This window comes from Pomacea canaliculata, linkage group LG9 (genome assembly GCF_003073045.1).
Source record: "Pomacea canaliculata isolate SZHN2017 linkage group LG9, ASM307304v1, whole genome shotgun sequence".
Lineage (NCBI taxonomy): Eukaryota > Metazoa > Mollusca > Gastropoda > Architaenioglossa > Ampullariidae > Pomacea > Pomacea canaliculata.
The window spans coordinates 21,734,722-21,761,838 of record NC_037598.1 but is presented as its reverse complement, the minus strand read 5'-3'; the positions used below and the strand labels follow the sequence as shown (position 1 = coordinate 21,761,838).

The 27,117-nt window shown below is 39.1% G+C and overlaps 3 protein-coding genes across 3 annotated transcripts in view; 2 read left to right on the top strand and 1 right to left on the bottom strand.

Moving 5' to 3' along the window:
* The window catches only part of LOC112571946, a 28,902-nt gene extending 13,374 nt beyond the window's left edge, over positions 1–15,528 (top strand). Inside the window, exons 2-14 of the mRNA XM_025251371.1 lie at positions 1,190–1,220; positions 1,632–1,765; positions 6,795–6,880; positions 7,344–7,497; positions 7,785–7,961; positions 8,411–8,464; positions 8,855–8,909; positions 9,417–9,583; positions 9,928–9,981; positions 10,540–10,636; positions 11,362–11,539; positions 11,876–12,064; positions 12,279–15,528. Coding sequence (XP_025107156.1) covers positions 11,479–11,539; positions 11,876–12,064; positions 12,279–13,168 — 1,140 coding nt within the window. The 5' untranslated portion in view covers positions 1,190–1,220; positions 1,632–1,765; positions 6,795–6,880; ... (6 more) ...; positions 10,540–10,636; positions 11,362–11,478 and the 3' untranslated portion in view covers positions 13,169–15,528. The remainder of the gene's footprint in view (positions 1–1,189; positions 1,221–1,631; positions 1,766–6,794; positions 6,881–7,343; positions 7,498–7,784; positions 7,962–8,410; positions 8,465–8,854; positions 8,910–9,416; positions 9,584–9,927; positions 9,982–10,539; positions 10,637–11,361; positions 11,540–11,875; positions 12,065–12,278) is intronic.
* Positions 15,529–16,213: 685 nt separating this feature from the next.
* On the bottom strand, positions 16,214–18,943 carry LOC112571950 (40S ribosomal protein S23). Its single transcript, XM_025251374.1, has 4 exons — positions 18,819–18,943; positions 18,362–18,521; positions 17,675–17,795; positions 16,214–16,411 (listed from the first exon to the last, which is right to left on the bottom strand). Exons 1-4 carry the CDS (start codon positions 18,820–18,822, stop codon positions 16,265–16,267), a joined length of 432 nt encoding a protein of 143 aa, XP_025107159.1. The 5' UTR covers positions 18,823–18,943; the 3' UTR covers positions 16,214–16,264.
* Positions 18,865–25,481, top strand: LOC112571944 (V-type proton ATPase subunit S1-like). Its single transcript, XM_025251367.1, has 9 exons — positions 18,865–19,015; positions 19,380–19,506; positions 19,943–20,020; positions 20,578–20,800; positions 21,316–21,401; positions 22,020–22,288; positions 22,733–22,798; positions 23,931–24,153; positions 25,077–25,481. The coding sequence occupies exons 1-9, from the start codon at positions 18,924–18,926 to the stop codon at positions 25,281–25,283; spliced, it is 1,371 nt and encodes a 456-aa protein (XP_025107152.1). The 5' UTR covers positions 18,865–18,923; the 3' UTR covers positions 25,284–25,481.
* The last annotated feature ends 1,636 nt before the right edge of the window (positions 25,482–27,117 follow it).

Here is a 27,117-nt window from a genome sequence, read left to right as displayed (position 1 = left end):
GACAACTATTATTTAAGCAAGACTTCCAACATTCTAATCCACTGGAACCTAAATGTTGTAAGTATGATCTCAGTACAGAATACTTTTCCATACTTTCCTTTCTTACTTTATAAACAAGACAGAAGAAGGTTGCCACTGATCTGGTTACCGGGGTTTGATTTTGTAAAAGGATGCCTTATGCTGATATTTCTACATGGAGAAAACGAATCTTTAAATACTATAACCAAAAAGAGAAAGAAGCAGAAGTTTGTATCAGAATATGTATTAAACATTCAACTCGACAAACTCTCGATTTGGGATTTGTTTACCAATAAGCGTTGTTTGTACTTGTGGTGCTGTCAGTTTGTTCATGGGAAAGATTTAAATGTTGAAAATATTAATGTAATAATGGCACATTCTGTGGTGAACCTGATGATTTACCTTATTAACACTTCGCGTGTGGGAAGTTTATCAGCGAGACACCAAGGTTCATCACACACACACAAAGACTTTCCGCACCGGAGCACCAACCACTGACTCGTGGACCTCGCAGACCTCCCAGGGTACAGTTGTATCCGAAACATCAGCACCCAGTCCCGAGCAGTCATGGTGACTAATTTAATTGTTGCTTATCTAATTATCGACAGAATCAGATGTCCGAATCGCGTGAACTTTTAGGCAACACGGAAAATCGTGCCGCCAGAGTTGACCTTCTGACCCCTCCCCACGGTACCTGGAGTTGCTGTCTGTGGTGTGATGACCCCAAAGTCTGCTTTGTCGTACCGGATTTTTGTTTTGTTGTTGTGTTGGTTGTGTTGTGTTGTTGGTGGGTGGTGGTGGTGGTTGTTGTCTCCAGTCTCACAGCTGTCGCTGATGTCCTGTGACCAGACAACCAAACAACAAATAAGTTTATTCTAGAATGACTTACATGAAATATATAAAACTCGTTTATGGTTGTCTTGCATTTTACATTTTAGTCTGTTCATGGAGCATATGTTTCAATTATTGATGGAATAAGGCATTAACAAAGGGAAAAATGAAATGAATAGAGACTAGAAGGTGTCATGGAGAAACACTGTTGTGTGCTTGTCAGTGCGCACGCGCGCTCCTATGTGTGTGTTCGTGTTTTTGTACATGCCTGACCTTTCCTATTTGCGTGTTCTGATGACCTATGTTTCTAAATCTTTATCCTGTTTGTTTGTCCACACAGAATGCCACTGTCACTGTTACGGATGACAAAGGTGAGGCTAGTTAATCTGGAAACAAATTGTTTTTCTTTCCTTCTGTACCCACCGCTCTCTTCCCCTTTCCTCTCAATTTTTTTAGTTTCCTTTAAACACTCCCACGATCTCTTTCCTTGTTTTTCCTATATTTTTATTCCTGTTACCTGTGGTTTATTAAAAAAAGTGCGATTTTTTATCGAAAATTGTTAAGTCCATCTGAATGTTTAATTTAAAAAATTTTTATAATTTACCTTTCATGATGTTCATATAAATGCGTTAACCGGCATTTGTATGCTTTTTAAAACACTGGCTTTGTGATTAGTGAGCTTGTCTTTGTGTACGTGTGTGCATTGTATATATATATAAACAAATCCCTGTCTCTTTGACATGCCTTGACAATTATTTTTCTACAATTTGTCTGTCGACCAGTCTGCTCAGGACTGACAACTCGAGTCAGCGCCAAAAAGGAGTTATCTGACCGGCGATTCCACCTGAAGATAGTCAAAAGCCGAGTGTACTACTACATCGGATGGACTCTCCCCAAAACAACAAATCAGGAAAAGGTAAATATAAGGCTAGAACACTGTCATCTCTGCACTTAGAGGTCTCTGAGGTGCAGTCTCGTTTTCTTATCGCGGGGTTGAGCTCAGTGCAACATACTACACCACCACCACCCACCACCACCACCACCACCACCACCACCAAAAAAAAAAAATTCTGAGCGATTCCCCTTTCTATGCTTTTCTAGGTAAAGAACTGCACCCCGGCTGGATTTTGAAACACACACCTTGACAAGCAATTCATCAGTCCCCTGTATAATTGGTCCTGTAAAATCTGGTGAATTACAGCCACGGTTGTAGCTATGTCTGGCGAGATCACCAGGGGTCACCAGGGGTTAGACGCAGAGGGAATAAATTCTTTATCTATGGCACACCCCTGCTTTCACGCATGCGCTGACATCTACTTGCTCTTCTTTCCACAAAATAAAATACAGCTCTGCCTTTAAAAGCCCCTGTCAACATTTAATCACTAAACTTCTCAAAAGCACACACACACACCAATGAAAGTAATCACTGCAACTTCTTCTTCACTTCCTCACCGAAACTGTGTCCGTCGTGTTCTCGCAGGTAGGTATTCACTGAATTCCCACACACCGGTGGTGAGACGAGTCAAAAGCTGGTGTTCACGACAGGTATTCCTGTTTACACTCCGAGTTCCGTTTTACGAAGATGTTTTGGATGTCCAGAAACACTTATTCCATCAACAGAACACAAGTGCTGTTCCTGAGTAAAATCTGTTTCCTTACGAAGGGTTGGTCGAGGTGAGCGCTGACCATCAGCTCTCCCTCGTAAAATTGTGATTTAAAAAAATGGATATCATAACAAATTATTTTCTCTAATACATTCAAATTGTGGGTTCAAAACTAAGTTTCGAAAAATTGAACCTACCAGGCTTTGCGGAACATTCGCTCCTCCCCACCCGCGTAGTGTCCGGCACCTAAGTGAACGACGGGCCACCCGTTTACACAATATGTATTATTCATTCCTCCTTCAAGAAACCTCCAATCGCTCGCGCACTTATTCCCATTCTCACGTGCCGCAGACGTCTGTCCCCCATCACGGGCTGAGAAGTGAAATGATAACCGGGTGATAGTCTTGACGAGCTGAAGTAGTTTTATTGCTCGTATCATCTTTAGCTTATTGCTTCGGCAATGACAGTGAGGGGTGGCTGTCCTGGGATCAGCTTCCCGTCTCGGGCACTGCTCTCTCTCTCTGCTCTCTCTCTCTCTCTCTCTCTCTCTGCTCTCTCTCTCTGCTCTATCTGTTTACAAGACAGGCTGCCTTGCCGTGATATGAACTTAGTTGCTGGCTCGGTGTAAAGCACCAATCCACCCCTACCCCACCTGGTGCTACTGACCCCAGGCACCTAATGGTGTAGAAGTAGTGCTGTCGTATTCTGACTCACCTCCACTTGTCAGCTCACTGAGATACGCCTGACATTTGTTCCCCCCCCCCCTTTTTTTTTTATTTAATCGGTGTTACCTGAGTGTTTCTACAATAAATCTTCTCTAGTCTTAAAACGTGGGGTACCTAACATTGTCAGCACTATTAAAAATAAGTAGATATACTTGCATACCATCAGCACTTTGATTCATTGTAAAGATATTGAAAACATATCCCATCCCCCACATCAACATGAGTCTGACTAAAGATATTTGAAAAATACGGCAAATAAAAACTACAACTTGTCTAATAATCAGTCTGCAACCAATTTAAATGAGGGGACTGATGAGTAAATAGAGATTGTAGAGTGATGTAGAAGCTATGTGCTATGTAATTTTAAGAATAAAATGAGAAAAATGGTATTTTGTCATGTTTAAAAGAACTCACACCTGAACCTGACACCAGTCCAAGAGCTTCTGAACCTGCTGTGAAATCAAGGACTCAAATATTGGAAGAGGGGTGACGAACAGAATAAAAAACCCTGTGGTTCAAATTTTCTCTAAAGCTTGAGACAATGCTTTGATGGACAGGTGCAGACCTTTGATTTGTACTTTACCAATTGTTGAGAGTCGGTTACCACTTGCTTATATAATATAATTCAATAAAGATAACTTATCCACTGCTTTCTTGCTATCCTTGGTGAAGTAAAATTTTACAACTTGTTCATCCACAAGGGCAATTCGAGAAATAACATTACAGGGAGCTGTCAATCCCTCTTGATAAGAAAAGCTGCCCCATATTTTATTGCTTTTTATTTACTCAGGAGGATTACTACAGGATGTAGTGTGAAAGTTTTGCGATGTCGTGACTGTTGCAAATCAGAAAGCAGAGCAACGAGCTTTATCTTGATGGGTGACATCTTAGATTGGCTTCGGCCTTCTGTGTACCCACCTACCCGCGGCCTCCCCCTTAACCCGGGTGCAGTACCCGGTTAACATGGTCAGAAAGAGGTGGGGAGAAAAAGACAAGTCATCTGTCATGAAAGCTGTACCTGAGTTTATTAATGTGAGCAGATAGGACCTCAGAAGGGTGTGGGTTCTTTTGTGAGCGAAGGAGGGGAGATAAATTAAATTTTTCTTGTTGACATGGATTAGTTTATGAATGTTAGCTGTTGCCGAGATGCATGCTTGCATGTGTGCCAAACAGATGTGAATATTTGCTTTAGCACATGCAGTTGATGACACACATACGTACACACACCAACACATGCAGACACACTTACGCACACACACAAGCAGACACGCATGTCCCACTGTCACCACCACCACCACCGACCACCACTCGTCCTCTCCACCTTCATTTAACCCATTTTCCTGGAAACTGTAAATGGATCTTCAGTCGTGACTGAGCCAGGGTAAGGGTGAAAGTCTAATCTGCTTCTGCTGCAGCCCTCCAACAACCCTCCCCCCTACTCTCCCCACACCCACCCTCGCTTGTGGAGGATGAAATGACATTCCTTCTGTCGTTGGCAACGGCGTCTTTATCGACGCTGACATCCGAGACAGCGAGTGCCATCCGCCATCAGCCGCGAGTGCACTTCACGTGATATCAGCTTCTGGCCCTCGTGGGACTGCATTGTATCCTCCTACAGGTGCAGCCTGATATTGACTTTGCGTGGTTTCGAACAGGCGACGCTGGAATCCGAGATGACCTGTAGCCCTCGGGAGTAGCGCGTGCAGTGAGACAGATTACAACATGAGGCAGAGAGAGAGAGTGTGTGAGTGAAAAAAAAGGGGGGAGAGAGGAGCGTATGAGTGTCAATTTTTTTCGGGGTGTTTTTATGCGGGTTTGTATACATTCTCGCAATTTGTGTCGCGTGCTTGTGTCACAGAGAGAGAGAAAGAAAAAACCCAGATTTTTTGTGTGAGTGCACGTATCTTAATATGAGTTGGTTTGTATCCACATTAGTTTGCGTGTACTTATAACCCGCGCTTTCAAGTTTATGTGTGTGATCAAGTGTTTATGTGTGTGTGAGAGAGACTCTGTGTGTGGTCGCGAGTGTGTGTGACTGTTTTCTTGTCTGATGTGTGTGTCCTTGTTTAGTTTATTTCTTGTTACTCCTCGAGGAGCATAGGGCCGCAACAATTTCTTGTGTGTACACCTGTATTGTGTTTGTCTTCACCTGCCAGTCCCAGTTCACACGTAGATAACATCTAAAATCTATCAACAAACTGATGCTATGGATGAGTGATAGAGAGAGAAAGGTTGTGTCAGTGTCTCTTGCTTCCTCTACACTCGTTGCTACTGTTCTCCACCTTACAATGCGTGCTTCGCATTTGTCACAGAAATAAAAAGCTGCTTCGTCAACAAACACCAGGAAATACGTGCGACCTTTTTTTTATTTTTATTTGGTGGCGGGTGGGGTTATTTTCTAGAAAATAGCGCGAGGTCTTACGTTTTGACAGCTCGAGCGTAGGGTCAAAAGTTGTCAGGTTAAATTTAGCATGTTGCTTACTGGTTAGCAATATTTATTCCCGAGGCTAGTTTGATGCATCCAAGGCAGTGGTTCTTAACCGGGGTTCGATCGAACCCTAGGGGTTTGGTGAGTCGGTCTCAGGGGTTCGGCGGAGCCTCCGCCACGGAGGTCAAGACACACCCGCAATTCGTGATGAAACTAAAGAAGGGTTCGGTGAATGTGCATATGAACCTTGTGGGTTCGGTACCTCAAACAAGGTTAAGAACCACTGATCCAAGGTAACAAATCAGGTGTTCAAGATGGGATGTAGAAGAAATATGAGCAAGCATCTCGGCAAGAAAAACAGTGGAACTGTCTGCCATTCTATATCCGCCATCTACCCACCATCGAATCCTTTAAACGAACAATAACAACACATCGGTTCCACTAGCATCACTCCTTACACCAATCAACATAATTGTCAACAGTTGTGATTAAATTCTATTGATTAGTCCGTCTGCTCGTCTTCCCGTGTATATTTATGACACTTTATTTTCTTACTGTTTGTTCCCGGATTCTTCTGTGTTTCTTCTATGTTTGTCTTCCATTACTTGTCTCCATATTAGTTACTTCTTCCGTCCTTCGTATTCTGTCCATGTCTCCTACTTATCTAAGTTCTAATAGACTGCTCCTTCGTGATCGTGATAAGGCGCTATACAAATCACATTATATTATTATTGGTGATGCAATGTTTATCACTTTTGGATTGGACTGCACCAGGTGACCTTAGAGGGAAAAATACAAAACTGAAACTACTACTTCAAAATGTTATCCCTTTTTAACATTATTGATATCGTAAACTACAACTAGTGAGTCACCACAGCTCTGCCCCATCCCCCAGTTCAGCATTTTTCTGTTACTATAACCGACACAAGGAGACAGTCAGCTGTACCTCCTGGTCCTTTGTCCTCACTCTCAGACATGAGAGATGAGAGTTCACTGCATGACCTGCGGTGCCCACCCCACCCTACCCCAACACACACAGAAGGAAGAAATTAGAATAAATTACGGACCATTATAAAACTAAGCAAAACGGGAGATAATAGATGTAATCGCGGCTCCTCTCCCCAGTAGTGTGACCTTTGCCCGATGTCACGTGGTACCATGGAGTTAACGTTCTCTTATTTGTTGCAGATGTTTACCTCCGGTTCTTGAAAAAAACAAGAAATGGTCAAGAAAAAGCTCGTCACAGGCGATGTTTCCGAGTGGCAAGATCGGAAGTAGGTGTTTCTTTTCTTTTCTCGTTCGTTCGTGTTTGTTTGGGGTATTTTGTTTTTGTTTTGTTTTTGTTTTGTTTTGTTGTTGTTTTGTTGTTGTTGTTGTATTGTTGTTGTTGTTGCTGCTGGCACAAATTCGCTGTACCCCTCTCTGTCGTATGCCATAACAAAAATGGCGGACAAGGAGGCGGAGCTTAGAAGATATATCCAATAAGATTATGTAACTTGAGATTTGGAGGATTTACTTATTGAGGATTAGGGTTAGGTTATGTTTTTGTTTGTTTGTTTGTTGTTGTTTTGTTTGTTTGTTGTTTTGTTTGTTGTTTGTTGTTGTTGTTTTTTTGGTTAGGGTTAGGTTTTAGAGTATGGTTATAGTTAGGATATCGACTAAGCAAGCAAGACTTGACGACATTCGGTGAAGCAATTAGTTATATGCTTGGATAAGCAATTCTCTTGTCACGTGCAGAGTTGTCGCCACGTGGATTGCGAGTTCATCACAGCCAGTCAGCGCCATCTCAAGAACATGGAAGTTGCCTTGTTTTTTCGGGGAAAGTTCATCCCGCTGACCGACAACAGTCGCGCGAAGAGCTCCGTTCGAAATCCCAGACATAACAAGTCAGGTGAGTCCTCCTGCACAGGTGGACAGGTGTCCAGGATGTGTGTGTGTTTATGCGTATCATTGTGTGTACACGCGTGTGTGCGTGTATCTGCGTTAGGTGAGTGAGAGAGAGCGATGTCCGGTATGCATACCAGCATATTAAGTCCAATATTATTATTATTATTATTATTATTATTATTATTATTATTATTATTATTATTATTATTATTGGCCATAAGTTAAAGTGAATGAATGAGCACACAGATAGACTAATCTGAGGAAGACTTCAGTATGATTTTGTCCTCGCAGCTGGAGCTAAATGTTCTGAGGTGGAATGTGACCAATGGCGACCAAAAGTAACGGCAACTCAGACCGGAGAGGGGAATGTGACCGTTAAGTACCACCCACTACTAGGACATGCAATGTGCTCTAGAAGTTTCTCTGGCGATCGACCATACCAGAATACACAGAACAACTGTCAGTCATGTGAGCATCAGTTATTTCCGTTTGTACTTTGCTTTTGTGTTTGTTTGCATTTTTTGTCTTTTTTTTATTATCGTTTTGTTTATCTTTATTGTTTTGTTATTAATTTTTTTTTTGGTTCGTTTATTAAACTTTATTTTGGATTTTTAATAACCATTTTTTATTAACTTTTATTTTTTGCTTTTTAAAAAAGTATGATTCCCTACTTTTTTAAGCTTGAGTATTTGTTCTTTATTCGCTTTTGTCGCTTGAGGTTTCCTTCGTTTTCATTTGGTTTATTTTTATTTTTTGTATCTTTATTAACCTTAGTTGAATTTTGCTTTTTTTTTTTGTTTTTTAATATCAGATTCGTGTGGAAATATGCGCTGTCTCTCTTTATAATTTTTTTTAAATTATTAAAGGTATATATATATATGGAGCGATTCGTGCATATTTAAATTGTGTATTTACAGAATGTGTCTGAGATCCACTTTACAAATGTGAAGAAGGGAGAATACGTTGCTTTGGTGAGTACAAAGTAGAACACTACTTATAAATTTCAGTGGACCTTGTAAAGAAAACAACTTCTGATTAAAAATCGCTTTCAGGTGTCCACATTACTACGATTACAAAACTAAAGCGTTGAAAGGATACAAACACTGCACAAATGTACTATATGTTTATTGGTGATGATAAAAATGTGATTTTACATTTACGATCTCTTTATATGTTTGCTCTCGAGGTCAAAGTTTTTTCTTTCAAACAATTAGAAGAATAAAGGGAGAAAAGAAACTTAATACGAGTATTAAAATTGACTGTTTCTTAGACACAAAAGTAGGAGCAGCATAGTTTCGTCTTGGATTGGTGTCTTGTCGATTTGTATTCCTTTCTCTCACCATAAGAACACTTTTTTTCAGATCAGGCCAACCGACAGTACCTGTGAGCCCACCTCAAATCCGTTTATTGTTAACGGTAATTAACTCCTAATTAACTTTGTGGCTTGTACTTTCCCATTGCCTGGCCTTCTATCTTTCTCTGATCTGCAGTCTCGAAGAGTGCAGTAGTAGAATGTTATTGATAAACCATCAAAGAAGTAATGCCTTTGTCTACTGCACTATCCGTTCTAGTGGTCTTTCAAGAAATAAACTTCTACTGAACTTGTGTAGAAACTCTGAGACAGCCATGGATACCAGCACACCGTGAAATCCCAAGAAACGAGACAGTCAATAAGTTGCAATACCTTGGATTAAAGGACATTAATATCAGTTTCCCTGAAGAAAAGAAGTCTGATGAAGGCTGAAATGACACCCACTACCATATTGACATTTTCAAGAAGATGGAGCTGGCACTTTCGCGGACCTGTTAAATTCTGAAAATTGTTTGAAAAACACTTTTACAATTGTTCTGGCTTCATAACTTTACAACGATTTTTTTTTAAATTAAAAATTGTTTCATAAGCTTCTCTTGAATATGTTTCAGATGTCACGTGCTCCACGTGGCTCCCCAAAGTCAATGCTGTTTCGCTGTCGAAGTCCGGAGACGTGATGGTCACATTCTATCCACCCAACTCCTTGGCCAAGAAAATTGAAGTGTGCATGGAGAGAAAAGGCTCAAAGGGCTGTGTTCATCACAAGGAAGTGCCCACGGTACATCAAACACACACACACACACTCTTTCAACCGCTTGATGTGATTAATTACTGTTTTCGATTCCTAGTTACAGGGTAAATAATTCTTATGTGATTTCCCATTGTTTACCACTCTTTTGTAAATGTGTTAACTGTGAGTGCGTGGTAGTTTAATACGTATTGTAATGATAAAAGGAAGCAACTTGTGTGACCACGAATGTAGACATAATAACAGCTACATAAGAAATTTCTGAAAAAATTATTGCTACTGGTATAGAGAAAAACAGATTGAAGTATAGTGATGAAAATGAAGAGCTACAAGAGCTGACAAGAATAAAATTTGTTGTCTTTTTTCTTGTACAGGACACCCAAAATGTCACTTTCTTTAATATTAATGAGGGGACCTATAAAGCGATGGTAAGTTTAGAATCTTTCGTTTAAAATTTCAAAGATATATTTTTTAGTCTATTTTAACGACAGCTACCCGAATTCCTTATTAGTTTTTAGGTTTTAAAAGCTTTTGAAACGTCTCTCGTGTGCTTCTCTTGAAATATCTATATATATAGTGTATAATATATATAATATCCCTAGTTGTTGCACATTTTAAGATACATCATATAAGAAAGACGTGTTGAATACACAGCGATTTCGGGTACCTCTCGGGAAAATAAAAATAATATAAAAATATACTGACCACCTTAGTAAAAAAAATAAAATGACTTAAGGCTCTGATCCTAATAAAAGTGGCGAATATAATCGTGAATATGACTTATGCTTTTTTATATTTCTTCTTTTGTTCATTTTTTTCTGTAATGGTAGTTGCTGTCGTAGTAGCAATAATAACAATTATAGTTTGCTTAATAAACTATTGTAACACACACAGAGGAGATAATCCAGGCTAATAGCCACGTTATACCCACTCACAAGTGAGCAATACTCACTTCCGTAAACTAAGAGGATGTTTCTGTGGGACAGGTGCGTCCGGTAGGCTGCTTCGACTGTCGAGACTACCAAGACTTGGGGGTCACCTGTTCACTTGGTTTTGTTGAATCTACAGAGGAGATTACAGTGGGTAAGTTGCCGAGAAACAGGAATGGACCTTGCTGGGGCCATAGTCATGAATTAGGTCTACATCCATACCTCGGGATTCCTCAATCTCCTGGCCTTATATTCCTTCCTTTTGTAGTCAAAGTTGGGAACTTTGCACAAGGCAGGGACCTACAGATTATCAGCTAACCTCCTAGGTCTGACCTGTTTCGTTTACGGGTCCGAAAGGCTTCCGTTCGAAAGATAACTCTGAGGTGCACTTACCCCTACTTCATGACTACGGCCCCAGATACAGTGACATGCATGACAATATGACAGATTTTAAAGTGAATATTTTAAGATAAATGTGCTGGTAAGAAGTTGACTATGAACTGATGAAGAAAAAAAGAAGGAACAAATTCCACCTATGATGCCTTCCACGGGATCTGGACAGTGTATAATTACGGTTTTTCATTGATTTTGCCCAGGGTAATGACTTACCTTCGCTTCATAAATAAGCCCATGTATGTGTACACCTGTATATTTTATAATTTTCTTCCATATGAACTAATTGTCCAGTCTGATTCTCACATCCTGCTTATGGACGCTCGAAAATTTGGATGTCAAAAAAATAATAACGGAGATGATAATTATTAATGGGGAGCTCATTACAAAACCAAATATTTACCAGGAAGCTTTGTAAGCAATTTTATAATTAAACGTGATAGAATAATAACACAATTTGTATTGATGTCGGGTTTTGATGGCTAGGTGGGCATACAGAGACACCTGTCAGTAAGACAGCTCTGCTAGAGACGACACCTAACTTGGACCCGCACCAATACAAGTACAGATGAAAACAGCAGAGGAAGAGAATACTCTGGGACAATGAGAGATCAAGGCAGCAGCGAGAGACAGAACACTGAGACAACGAGAGATCAAGACAGCAGTACGTAAGTTCCCTTTAAATTGTATTGACTTGTTGGTAATCGTCAATGCACAGCTCTGGGACAGAAGGTTGCTGGTTCGAGGCCCGCTTGGTCCTTTGCTTGAAAAAACTTCTTCTATGAGTTCACATGTACCTGGTTTATCATCAGAAATAACAAGCGATGAGATGGATAGATAGAACGGTTTCCCTTTGTAATTTAAACACGGTGAACCACTTACATTCAATGTGCCCGTGACTATGGGATCTTTTGCCTTTTCAAGATTAAATGAAACAGTCTGAAAATATATTTACATCAAGACCAAAAACTTTATAGCACATCATTCATGACTGTTTCAGGCACACCCTTGGCATCAACTCATTCGGAAAACAGTACCGAGTCCACCTCATCCACAAACCCCGAGACGGATCCGCCAAGGAGAAGCTTCCATCAAACCGTCAAAGACCTCTTCGTTCCTATTCTGGTACCGACTGCAGTGTTTGTCTTCGCATTTGCACTGGCTATAATCATGTGGCTAGCATGTAAAGGTAAACATCTTTGTTTACATGAACCTAAACTTCAACTCCAAAGAGTTCATCAAATTTATGCTTATGGACTTCAGCGTTAAAATTCTTTTTTATGAGGCATTTTATGTCTGTTTTCAAATCATATTTCTGTTGGTTAATTGACTCCGTGTGTGCGCACCCCTTGCTCCTTCGGCAACTTGTAAATTTTCTCATGAATATCTCGATCTGATTGCAGGTATGCCTGCATGCGAGCGTGTTAGAGATGAGACCACGGTCAAGATCAGCATGTCACGTGCCGATGCACAGTCAGAGGTTCCTCCTTTAGTCCCAAGAACAAAGGATCAGAAAACTGTGTTTATAGTGTACACTGACCACGATGAACATTACCGAGGCTTGTACATAGCTCTTGCCAACGCCCTCCGACAGCTTCACTGGACGGTGAAGATGGACTGCCTGTGCCGAAGCGAAAACGAGGGTGACGTCATCGCCTGGACGCACAGCACCTACCACGTCTGCGACTCCATCATCGTCTTCGTGTCCGGATGTCTGGCAACCACCTGCCTCTGCGACTGGATGTCTCACGAGAAGGTGCGGGACAACCCCAGCCAGTTTGACTGCATCGCGCCCAGAGTCCTTCTGAAGATCAAGGCGCGGGGCGGGAAAGATGTGGTCTTCGTTTCTTTCGGCACGCAGGAAGAGAAAGCCTACCATCACGACCTTTGGACTCGACCCATCCCCAGCACCAGGCTTGCCATCGATGATGCAGAATCGGAAAAATTACGAAGCCGGTCTCTCGAAAGAACTGTTCATTCCCCAGACAGGACATCGTGTAACCCGGGTGGAAGTTCTCCATCATCGACGTCGCCCAACGCCGACAATAATGTGGCGCTGTACGAAATATCTTCCGACGAGGATGTGAGACCTCTCTTGATGCGGTTCTGTGTAGATAGGACAGCGGTTGACGATGTTCTAGACAACAGCTTAGAAGGAATTAAGCTAAAAAACTGGTTCAGTATGAAAAGAAGTAAAGTGAGGGCGTCTGTGACCACCAGCTGTCGTTCCTGTAGGCAGATAGCACTCGGTAATGTTCGCGTGCCGCAAGAGCACGCAGAAATTCCTTGCTGACTGCGCGCGTGCCCAGATGTGAATGTTCTGATCTGGTTTCCTTCCACTTGGCATCCTTCTGCTGAGCATATATGCATAAAGTTTGTTAGTGTTTTTTTTCGCCGTGCCAGCAACTCAAGACTATATCACGGCGAGTTGTTTTGTTGCTGGAACAATTTTTTGTTTTGTGATTTGTTTCACTGTGGCATTAACGTCCCAAAATGTAATCATTATCAATTCTAAAACTATTTAAGCCAGGCATGTCAAACATGCGGCCCTTTGCAAGCACACCTGCGGCCCGCACAAAGGACGCTTTACACCCATGCGGCCCTCGAAGAAACCTCAGTTTGACAAGCCTGACTTAAGCCATGAAAAGTTGTGACAGTCTACGATGTTCTTATCGATGTGAATGATACTGCTATATTCTATAACTATAGACCCATTCTAAGGCAGCAAAAACATCTGTAGATATTCCACAACAGAAAAGCAACATGTGTATTGATACATATAGACGTTCCATTTTTTTTAAGCTTCAAAAAGAGGGCAGTATGAGCTATGGGTAGGTAATCCTTAAGAGTGCTGAAGGTGTCGAGTCACAATGCACACTGATGAGCCTCAACATCACGCAACAGCCAGTGTGACACTGGAGATAAAACATAAATGGTACAGTGCTGGGCTCCCTGCCTAAACATATTCTGCCTTCAGTGGCTGTATGTCCCTTCAAACTGCCCATGGAGCAAGGGAATGAGAAAGGAAAGCAACAGGTCAGTATTCCACCAAAGATAAACCCAGTATAATCCTCACATAATCTAATAAAGGAGTTTCCAATAACAATGAATTAGAACTGTACCTATACACATCATCAGGGGGAGGAAAGGGTAGAATTGGGTGCTATGCTATTGCAAAAACAACTAAGGCTGTATTACTTTACTAAGCAGCCATCCCTGTAAACAGGTGTAACATGCAGAGAAAGAACAGCATGCCCAAAACAAGATCTGAACCCAGGACAGCCAATCTTCCTTATATTGGTGAATTAGCACAAACCACCACTACTAGTCCTGACATTCCGAAGACAAAATCCATGGAACTAAATGTGGGAAGAATTACCACTTATTATAATCTCTGGAAAAATGGTCCCAAGTTCTATCCAGTGTGCAAGACTGGATTGAAAAATACCACATGCCTTCATCAAATTGTGGAGTGACTATAACAATAAAGGGCTCAGGGGAAAAAGATCACATTTGAAGAAGGGAAGATGTTGACCAGAAGAACAGTTAATGTTTGCACAAGTCTATGAACAAGAAAGTGACATTGTCATCCTGGAAAAGAAAAAAAAATTGAAAGAGCAGAACAGCAAATAAGGAGGTATATGATTCTTTGACAAGTCATCACTAGTTGGGAATTAGAATGTCACAAAATTGATCATGCAAATCAGACCTTTGCTGGTGCCCCTTTGTATCAATCTGTACGGTTGTAGATGCTTTTTTTTTTCCTGAGCTCATCTCCAGGAGTGACAAGGTGAAAAAGAAACGTTGCCTTATGCTCTCCTTGCAGGAAAAAATTCTTTCTTGCTTCATGAACCTCATCAAAGAACTATTCAACTGAACAGCATTAGCAACTTATGTTACTTGGGCAGTTTGAGGAGAAAAAAGCCTTCGTGAGGCAAAAAGAATAAAGATTTTTAACTTTTTATGTTCATACCTAATGCTAGATTTCCTAGCCATCATAGCAAATGCCTAAAATTGTGAGCTCATGAAGATGAGCTGCCATGTTTCAATATTTACTTCCAGACTTTTCTCAAGAACTGATTGACCACAATTTCTGTAAGGAATTGATGCAATGACCGTTATATCATGTATTATTTAATATTATTGCAGCATTGAGGGGGCGGAAAATAAAAACAAGAACTTCTAATGCATAGTTCACAAGAAGTTTGTGTAAAATTCATCTTAGTGCAATAACAGCATCTGATCCACATGTTGCATCAGATTCATTTAGGAAAACAAGCTTAAACACTGCCAAAATTTGAATTTCTCAAACTATGTAAAATAAAGCTAATTTTTGGTATATTATTTGAAATGTCTTTTTCCATCATGCTGATCTCAGAAAACATCACTGCCACATTTTGATATTTTAACCTTTTATATCTGTGTGTCATTGTTATATAATTTTGTATGCTATGTACATTGCGCAAGGGCAGCTACTGGTAGTTTTACATCCCCTTAATTTCACCATCTTTACATGCAAATATTTCAATGCAATGTGTACACTAATCATAAATGGCCTATCATATTTGTAAATTAAAAAGGAAAACACTGCCAAATACCTTCTGCAAAAGAAGGCATTTAATTTCAAGTTGACATTAAAAAATGTTTCAATTCGTTGTTTGGTAATGTAGTGGTGAAAGGTATAAAATCTTCAAATCACTGCTACAGCACAACAAAATTTCCCATGTGTGCCCAATTAATTATGCAATAAAAGCCACAAAAGTAACAAAAACAAATCCTGCACACTTTCAGCTGCTTCAACTTTCACATAACTGCTGCTCAAAATGAGTGCGCTTAAAAAAAGATGCATTTCATTTGCCATGATCCTCTTTGGGCTGACATTTATCAAATAAAATTACCACAAATTACCGCAACACTTGCTGTCTATGCCTGGTTAATTACATTTTAAACATAAATTCTCAGCTAAAATACCAAGAAAACAAAGATTTCCAGAAAGAGGAGAGGTGGAAAATTGGGGGTGCAACATGCAAAGAAAGAACAGCGCATGCTCGACAAGATGCAGGTCAATCAAATCTATGTATGCAACATGGGACACAGGACTGCCAACTGCATTGAGTGGATACAAATTAGGAATCTCTCATGGAAAAACAGCCACACTAAAATTTACCAATGTGAATAGTTTAAAAATAAGCCTCACAGAAGTGCACAAGTACTTGCAGATGTGTAATGGGTTTTCATTGTTTTTTTAGAATGTGTAGAATTTGTAATAAGATTTGTAGTTAAATAAACGCTACTGTACTGTTTTATCAGCAAGCATGCTAACAAAAACTCGATAAAATTTGTTGATGACATGTCTTTAATATGAAACCAGCATGACTAAACAATGCTTTTAAGACCTTGGTCTCTCCTTCTTTCCTTTGAAGAGGGCCAGCAGTGACACATTGGCAACCTTAACAATCTTGAAACGAACACCAGGAATGTCACCAACGGCATGACCTTTACGACCAAATCCAGCCACCAAAACTTCGTCGTTTTCCTGCAAGAAAAAGTTGCAATCAACAAAATGTGATCACTGCATCAATCATATCCTCATTCCGTTTGGCTTCTACCCCCTGTAACATCAATCACTTTTACTTAAACATCCATTCTTTCAAGTCTCTTGATAAATTTAAACAGGTGGATGGAACTTCACACCTAAACAAAATTATGTATCAAAGAAACTCAAAGTTTACGGGGACTGATCACACCCAGTAAACTCTATCAATCAAGAAGTCGATATGTGGCCATGGTTCCAAGCAGCTTAAAATGTTTATTCAGCTGCGTTTGATTTGGCCTTTTTAAAGTCAGATATCCGTAATGGGGGTGAGCATTCCATACTACATTATCCTTATTCTGTAGCATAAATAGCCATAACCGAGGGGTATCCAACCTACGGCCAGCGCGTTTGAAACAACGCAGCATAATTTTGCTTTTTGATTTTGGCCAGACCACCATGTACTGGCCCGCGATATTTTATATCATGTCCAGTGCTGCCCTTACCGCTGCCTTAGCCACTGACACTCTCTACTCCAGGGGTGGGCAATTTTTTCCAAGGGGCCGCATGAGAAATTGGGATGGTTTTAGAGGGCCGGACTAATATAGTTATCTCAGTTTTACCCAATACTGTATATATAGTATATATACTGGCGGGCGGGCCAGCGGGCGGGCCGGTCAGAGACTGAAGGCGGGCCGGCCTTTGCCTAGGTCTGCTCTACTCTCAAATATTCTAAAATATTTTTATTGATATAGTTTCCAGTTTTCAATTACATATACTATTAACAGGGTCTAGTCAAACATGGGCACTCTAGGGGAGATTAGTATAAAACTCATTCAATACCAATGAAAAAGCAATTTCACTTAGAACTGAACTAGTGGCACAAACTACAATGTGTTCCAATAAGTACAACTATTAACCCACAATAAAGACAACTATCATTGACAAACCATTTTAAAAAGCATTAAAAAAAATTCAAATGAAAGATGGTAACTGTATGGAACAGAATGCTCTGGTCATCAAGGTAGATTCTGAATCAGAAACCATCTACTGTCTCTAGCACGTCTCTTGATTTACTCACAACCTACTTTCAAATATAACAAAATATCTGACTGGTTGATATTTTGCTTCATGATGGCAATAGTTTAATGAAGAACTCCTAAAGGTTACACTACTTAGCATTATAGACAATGAATATGACCAAGTGACTCTCTGTGGATATGATATGAAATACTACGAAAGAGTTGAAAGGACAGTAAAACTCACCTCAACAAAATTTAGACAGCCGTCATTTGGCACGAAAGCCGTTATCTTTTTGCCATTCTTAATCAGCTGGACACGCACACACTTGCGGATGGCAGAGTTTGGCTGTTTGGCTTCTACACCCCTGTAACATCAATCATTTTCATGTAAACATCCATTCTTTCAAGTCTCTTAATAAATCCATAAACAGGTGGATGGAACTTGCACACCTAAGCAAAATTATGTATCAAAGAAACTCAAAGTTTACCGGGACTGATCACACCCAGTAAACTCTATCAATCAAGAAGTCAATATTTGGCCATGGTTCCAAGCAGCTTAAAATGCATATTCAGCTGCGTTTGATTTGGCCATTTTAAAGTCGGATATCTCCTTTGGGGATGAGCATTCCATACTACTTTATGGATTTGTTTTAGCAAGCTACTTTTCTGTTATGACATATCTTTACTTACGAGTAACCGAATAAGCAAAAGTTATATCTAGCTCTCGGTCTAAGTAAAAGCCAGAAACTATATCAAGGCTCTATCACGGCAATGCACCATGCCCTATAAACACGCATTAACTGGTGGTTTAGTATCATAAGCAACAAGATGCACATAACTATACCTTTGAGGGTAATATACTGGTGGAGGCCATAAAATTTTTTCATGTGCTTACACCGTTTGTAAAATGCAAATAGGTAACATTGCTTACACTTTTTCCAGAACAATACCCTTGGCATGGGATGAACCTTGGAAAGGGTTAGCCTTCCACCTGGTTCCCAAGTGAGCCTTTTTGTACTCTTTATCGTGCCATCTTTGGGTTCGGCGTCTATCCTTATGTTTGCGCGCAGTGCGAAGTCCCATAGGTTTACCTGAAAAGGATTCATTATGCCAAAGAATGTTACAAATGAAGCAAGTGAGCCTAACATAATATTTACTTTTACATCAAAAGTAAATATTATATATTAATACTTCAACGAAGAAAACCGTGCACGTGGTCACTGAAATGTTTCCCTCTTAAATAATGGGTGAAGTTTGATAAACAACAAAAGAGTAGCATAATTTTTCGTGTCATGATAATGATTTCTGTACAAGTACGGCTTGAAATCTTAAGTAAATGTCACTGATCTTTTTAATAAATCGCCGGTCCTCAACACTGCGTGACTTACCCATGATGGCGGCGAGTCGGGAAAGGATCGAGTCTCGCGAGATAAGTCGGAAAGGAAGTGAAATTCACGTGACAAGTCACATGACACATGCATTAGACCTCCAAGATGGCAGCGATGCGGACGATCATCATCCTTGTATTAATATGTGTTCCAGCACTTTCAAGCGATGTTCCAGTTTTATTCTGGTCACCAGACAGGTGAAGTGACTTTGATAATTAATGATTGCAAAAAACAAACATACTGTTAAGTTTATATTTTAATTTACTCTTGACTTTTCGAAAATGTCTAAATCATAAGTGTAGAAATAATTACAGGCATATATTATCATGCGTGTCAGTAAACTCAATTTGTTCAAATACACATACAAATTATTTTTTACAGCTAAATTGTCGAAAGTTTTAATGGTAACTAGTAGTTGCTTATGTTAAAAAAATGTTTATTTTCTGTTTTAAGTTTTCGGTAAATAAGTTTCACAATGGCTTTTGAAGGAAGATAAAGGTGTATTTGGACGGAATATACTTAACACCTGTTCGAGAACTTTTTGTTTTTTTTTCATTGCAGACCTTTAAGTGATCTGCCTCAAGCGTCTTCTGGAAACAACATCCCAGAAGATATTTTTCTCCAGAAATACCTAACGCCACTGACAGGAAAAGACAAACAAGTGATCATAGCATTTCTTCAGGACAAAGTATGGCTTTTTATGGGTGGATATAATTAAAATCTTTGAACTCAAAACGTTAGTGGAACACATTTATAAAATATATAAATGAATATGGGTAGGGTAGAATGTACGGGGAAGCTTCTTTTCGTTTCATTAGGCTGTACTTTCAAACTTGCCCTCAGTCAAAATTCTCCATGTCCTCCATGTCCTTTTTACTCTCATAGAGCTTTCTTTGTGGCGGGGTGCCTGCAGACCACATCACATCTAGAAAGAGCTAATAGTACCACATTCGATATAAAATTGAACTAAAAACTCTTGTTAATTTTATTGCAGCTGTATCACAAATGCAATCTCTTGGTAATGTGCCTTAATCCTTTTCCGTTTTATATGAAAATTGAATTTTAATTATGCCTGTTCATTGTTTTAGACATACAGATACAAGACCATGTCCTTTTTTTCATAGTTGCACATCAATGATATTTCCAAGTATGCAGATGTATACAACCCAGCAAGTAATGGTGGTGCATTCAGGAATATTAAGGTAAAGAAATAATGAAAAAACTTTAATTTTGAAGAACTCAGTTAGTCAGTGATGTCAAGGGTTTTACTCATCTGTTATTCGCACTCCCTTCTGTTTAAGAGTAGAATGGTATTTGTGACGAAACATAATTTACATCTTTACAGATGAGGAAGTGTTTATGATCGAAATGAAGTGACATTATTTCACTATTTTAATGTCCTAGTTGAGGGGAGAGAAACAGTGGAGGAATAAGTCACGTTTACTTTGTGGAAAAACAGATTTCTAAAATTCTGACACCTGGTATTGACTGGGTAAAAGACAGGAAGAAATACTGTATCTTAAATTCAAAAATTAGAAATTATCCAGTGTACACAAGCATAAGGAAATATACCTGAGTACATGCAACTATCACACAAAAGCAGATAAGGCACTAGGAAAATAATTTTGGTTGCCATAGAATATGACTACCCCAAATATTAATTAATCCTTGTTCTGTAATTTATCAGATATAAAAGATCCAAAAGCAAATTGTTTGACAAGCAAGTCCAAAATGTTGATGGGCTTTAATTTGATGTTAGGGCTTCCTGGATTCTCATTTTTCTCTGGAGCTGCCTCATGTGCTTCATTCGCATAAAGCTTTGGAGTCAATGAGCCATCATTTCCCAGGAGCAGTTCACAGAATTTCCTCTCCAGCTGATTTGGCTAACCTTGACCTCAGCATCCCACAGCACTACTTGCTTGTTGTACAGTTGGAGTCGGTGGCTGCAGCAAAGGATCCAAGATCAACAATAGCTGCCAATGGTGATTTTTTTTTTTTTTAATTTAGATATTTGTCATTATAATGTAGACATAATAGGACAAGCAGGGAGAAGACATCCTTTTATATGGGAATTAATAAACACAGTACCTTTAAGAAGCATGTGTTATTATGATCATGTTTGGAACTTTTTGATTGCCATATGCCAATGATGAAATGTTATCAGAATGCTTCTAAAAATAGCAGAATGATGTATAAGTCCAATCTTATATATAAAATATTAAGTAATTTTAACTGCTATATTGCTATTCAGAGATTCATTTAAAGTATTTCAGTTGAAGTTTTTGACTTAATAGTTCTTAATCATCATGCTATGCTACATTCCTACTGGCATGTTCTTGAAAAAAAATTACTACTACTATATGATAAAGACACATCTCAATTTATCTTTTAAAATAAAGTGGTGAAGAGTAATTTATATCAAGATGGCTGTTAATTTTTAGCTGATTGTGGATCTTAAAAAGTGACCAAGTTGTTGAAAGTATTATGTTCTTCACAGATGAAATGATTGGCAAAATGGCTCAAGATCTGAAAGATAGAGGGATCCAGTACACAGCACTGTATACAGCAGAGACATCACAAGAGGTATATGGGCCTCACTTGCGTGCATTTTCTCTGTAGCAAGTGGCTTTATGAAAAAAAAATCCCCATCCTTATATATTTATTTTTGGATGACTTTTTTGTTCTTTGTAAGCTATTGATTCCCAAATCCTGGTAAAAAGTCAATGCAGTTTAATAGCAAGCTAATAACTGCCCTACCCTTGATTGACCTGTTGGCAACTTTAAGTTTAATCTTGTGTTTTAACTTAAATTAGCCATCACCTGTATCACATTACTGATATGGCTAGTGTAAAGCAGTGAAAAATAGAATAAAGACCTTTGCTTTCATCAAAGGATGAACAAGCAGTTCAGGGTTTTATTTCATTACATTATATGTGATGGTTGTAAACTTGCATCAGCCATGTTAAAGGATGACAAATTTGTGGCAGAATAATCCCAGGAGGGGACTGAAATTTCTTCCCTTATTCTTTGATCTGTTGTCACATGGGGCACTTCGTTTGAACAACTCAGCATTGTGCAATCTACATTTACTGCTTCAAGTGTAAAAATGTCAGCAAAGGAAAAAAAGAGCTCAGTACTTTTTAGAAGAGCAACTCATCATCATTCAGTGAATTTGAAATTATTCCTGATCTGTTGTTTCAGAAGCTACAGGAAGAGGCACACACTGGACGTCGGCTTTTGCAGACAGCATCAAATACCTTGACATCTGGATTTTTCTACAACATGTCCTACATTGGCCCTAACAATGGGAGCAGCACTTTGTTTGCCTACTTGAAGTCAATTTGGGTCTGCATGTACTCTTCTTGGGACAGGAACCATCAGCCAGAGTTCTGTCCATACAATTTCACACTTTCTCAGTTCAAGGCCGAGGATTTTTCTGTAGAATGGAATGATAATTCATCAAGTGTGATGTAAGTATATTACCGTTATACATATCGCCGATGATTAGCACAGTAGTTTTCAAAGAGGGTTTCCACTTCCTTTTTTTAGATTGGAACATGAATCTATGGAGCTGTCCAGTAACTTGTTATCGATAAATGCATTTTGTGACTTAGACAGTTAAACAAAGGTTGGCACTAGTAAGAAGTGCGTATATATATATTCTCCATCTCATCTAGGCAAGATGTGGTTTACCTGACTACAGGTATCTTTACACAATTCATCATTCCTCCTTCGCATTTGCTAACCTGAGTGAGGTCTTTCTGCAGTTTCCGCATATTTTATGAATGAACTGTTCCCTTTCTTCACACATGGAGGCACAAGACTGGTCTGTGACATTACAATACTGATTTTATCATATTTTACACGGAAAATACTTGCATATGTACTGTTGGTTATTTGCATTATGTTTACAGATTTACTATGGAATTCAGAGATGTGGTGTACAATGTGTCACTTGAGTACTACAACATCACAATCATGTAAGTATTCTTTGCTTCTAGGGTGTGTTTCACAAAACACGTTACCAATTTCATAATATTTATGATAATGCTAGTGACATTTGCTTTAGTTTAGTTTGTTCCTTGTTACTCCTCGAGGAGCTTAAGGCTGCAACAACACCTCGCCAGCGGACCCGATTTTGGGCAGCCCCCTTCAGTTGGGGCCATGTGGTTCCGATGTCCTTTGCCTCGCTCTCTACTGTTCTTTTGCAAGTTTGCTTTGGCCTCCCAACTCTCCTCTTCCCCTGGTTTGCGCAGGTGTGTCCTATCCAGCCCCATTTGCGCTTTTTTGATGTCTTGGCTAGTGGCATTCTGCTTGGTTCTTTTCCACAGGCTTTTCAGGCCACTTTATTCCCAGAATATGGCGTATGCATCGATTGGCCAGTTGACGTCAACCTTTTTTAAAAAAAAAAAATTTTTAATTCAACTGAAGATTTTCTTTGATAACGGTAATGGCTCTGTATAGCTGTTCCCAAAGTCTTTTTTTTTGGCCATTTGAAAGCTGTAACCTTCTATATTTCTGGTGTTGTGTATCCAATATTTTCTGGAAGATCTTGCAGATAAGCAACAGGATTGCTTAAACATTTCCTCTAGCAAAGAAAGTAATGACTGAAGCAAGGGTCAGTTTTCATGTTGGAATGTCCTTGCAGCTTTATTTCCCAGCTGTCAAAACTACAGTTCTCATGTCTGCCTCTCCATTGCCCATTATCTGTTTGACTTTCTCTAGTCTCTGCTTCTGTAATAATTTCTTTTGACACGAGTGAATTGTTAATCTGATGTGCTGGCATGACATAAAACTCAATTAACCAGTTGTTAGTCCAATGCCCTATCTGCTATGACCTAGTAAACCTTTGTCAGCTTCCTTGACCTAACTTTAGCAGGGGCTAGTCAGCATATCATTAAGGTACATTAAAATAATATGATCTTATGACCATGCTAGGTGGTGATCAATGAGAAAAGGGAGTGTATTTTAAGAACAGGATTTAATACCACACAGATGACTTTATCCCTTTGAATAATTACAATTATTTGAGCCTGTAATCCTCACATTTAAGAAAACATTTTAATATTCATTTTTCAAAATCTTACATTATTTTCATATTTGTTTTTTCAGGTTGCCTATGAAAATTGATATAGATCGTTATATCTTTGGAGATGCAACTCTGTCTGTGATTGGCCCTAATATTTCAATGGTTAATGAGGTGATGGCTACAGATGGTTACGACAGCATTGTTTCAATCTTGTATTCATACCACTGCACGGAAATGGTTTTCCGTGGTGCCGACGTCAACAATGCATCCATCCCGTATGGGCGATTTGTCCTCCATGGCTTTCAGGTATTGATCATAGCATACTGTTAATTACAGCAATCCCTAAAGTTTGTGTTTCATTTTTATTACTTTCAGTCTGTGTTTTCAAATAATTTTAAATTATAAATAATGATGCAATTAAAATTTTATGCGAAATAACGAAGCAAGGAGCATACTCATGTATCTCTACATGCACATCTGCATATGCATGCTATCTCTCTTGTTCTCTTATCTTCTTGCTCTCACACTCCCTTTCACACACACACACATGTACACTGCAAAGTAGCTATAGCTAAAAGTTGTTCTGTATCAGGATGGATAAAACTATCCAGTGTCTTAAAACTATAATTTTTTTCAGTGGTGTAGACTTTTCCAATCCTTAAAACACTTTTAGCTCATTCTTTCTCACTACTGCTGAAAATACCATGTATTTATCACTCATTACTCCACCAGCATATCAGGCAGCAAATGAATAATGGAACAGAAAGAAAAAGGTACAGCGGAACAGGACTAGTAGAACTTGAAAGATGGTTGCTGCTGCATGTATCAAGAGAGCTTTTGAGACTGAATTAGAAGATTTCTGTCAGCAACATCCTGTGACTAGTACACTTGTTAAGAATATTGCTAGTGATGTTCTGGGAGATTGAGGTCTTTATACAAACAGATCATAGTTTTTTTCTTGTGCTTGTTATTTGTTTCTTTTTAGACAGCTATCCCAACTACTTAAATATTTTAAGCTAAAAGTTTTAGTTTTCTTTATAATCCAAAGAGCTGCATTGTTCCTGTATGTAATATCAAGCCTTAGCTGACATCTACTGTGGCAGATGCTGAGGCATTATTGTAGCTGTTTTTTGTGAATGAAATTTCAGTAATCGAATAAAATTAGAATTATTGAAATTTAATTGGTTTAGTATGTCTCCTTAGCATTTTCTTTCTTTGTATGTTTTCAGATCCAGCCAAATGTAACAACACATGTCTTTTCGCTGTCTCAGGATTGTGTTGGATGGATGACAACAGCCATATGGATGGCACTGTTTCCTCTTCTGATATGTATAATCATTCTATACTTTGGCTTGTACATGATCTTGTCACTCTCAACCAATGACCGCTTTGATGATCCAAAGGGCAAGCAGCTTGTCATAAATGCTCAAGAGTAAAACCCATGGCATGTCAACCAGGTGGTCTCTAGAAACCTTCACATTCACTGAGACCATGAAACAACAGCTGCTAGGTTCCACTGATGATCGCTATTTGTCACTTGTTCCTGTGACCTCTGACAAATGGAATATGAAGATGTTACTGCTGGCTTTGTTGCAGGATGTTATGATCTTTGGAAAGTATTGCCATGGATTTATGTAGGCTAAAGTAATTGTGACATTTCAAAACCTTACTTATTCAAGAAACATTATTCCCCAATAATTCTTTTACTTTGTGTATTACTATGTCAGGGTTAGAAGCAGAAAACCAGGTAGAATCCTAACATCTGAGGCTAGATGTGTACAGTTTGGTACCCCTGAGATACACTGTACTTTGTCCAGCTGTTAAGTGGGTACTTGAGTCCTTAGTACGCGTACAAGTACGACATCTTTAATGCCAATGACTCATATAGTCATTTTGACATGGGGGGATATATACATAGTGGTAACACAATGCAGCATAGAAGGAAAATAATTTGCAATATCATCTGTACTAACTTGTTCGGACCCTGTCCTTGCATTAAGGTCTCCACACGAAATTAAGTAGAATTCATCTTTATCTATATACTGCAACACACTTTCCTCTAATAGATGAATGCCATCTTTTATATCTAACGAATTGTAAAAAGCGCTGCCTTCTGGCACTACATAGCATGATATCAAGATAACATCTTTGTCAGAGTTCTTTAATTCTTTATCAATTTTCAGTGTGACTATGTTGGCTGAATCAAATCTTTCTCCTTTATATAGTGTGACCAACAGCTTTTTACCATAAGAGAAACCCTACCTGAACATCGGCCCTGCTTAGACAATTTTCTTGCAGGGGCATAAATCTTAATATATTCTGGCAGGATGTTAGGAGTATCTGTACTTCTGTCCGTGTGCATCTCTGTTAGACAGATAAGTCAAATGAAGTGATATAATCTACAAACGAGCTGTCTCCTCTACGTTATAGTTAACAAAAGTCAAACGCCTTGCTTGACGGTCAGTTTTTTTCCTATTTCCACTTGGGTTGTGATCTTGTTGCACTATCTGAGGTGTTCTTGTCACTTATATAACTGTCCAGAAAGCCTTGTTTCTTCCTCTTTTCGCTTGCTCTCCATTCTTGTTTTGTGCCATTTGGGTGTACATGTATCTCGCATCGGCTGTTGTGTCCCTAAAAGAAAGGTAAGAAGGTTTGGAGAGAGAGTTGGGGGAAGACATCACTTTTACAAAAATGCTGATCCCATAAAAAAGTACAATCTCTTTAGTATGTGGTTGGGTGTCACTCCTTGATGACAGAAAGACCATGGCACTACCCTTTACCATTTTACTTCAGACTGATGATACCTTTGAATTAATTAAATAATGGAAAGGCTGCATTTTGTGTCGTGACATATTTGCAGAGGTTTGTTTTAGCCCTTCTTACCCCACATTAAATGTAGAGACTTACATCCTGAGACATGGAAATTATTTGATTAAAGATTACTTGTACATTTTCCTTCCTGTTTTTTTGTTGTTTTTTTTTTTATTTTTAAATAGCTCAGTCCTTGTGGCACAATCTAATTTTTTTTTTCATAGGTATGCCATTGCCAGTTCTAGACTTTTATGGAGGTTTTAAGTTTTGTCCTCTCAAATACCTTTGTTCATTTCTTGACACCAGCTGCTTCATTCTTACCCCTTCTCTGTGCCTAAAAAAACATTACATTTTCCTGCTAATGAAAATCCTTTCTAAGACAACATTAAAGAAATTTTGTTAAAAAATAGATTTTGATGTCTTTGTATCCTAGCATATAGTATCGTTAATATTTGTATC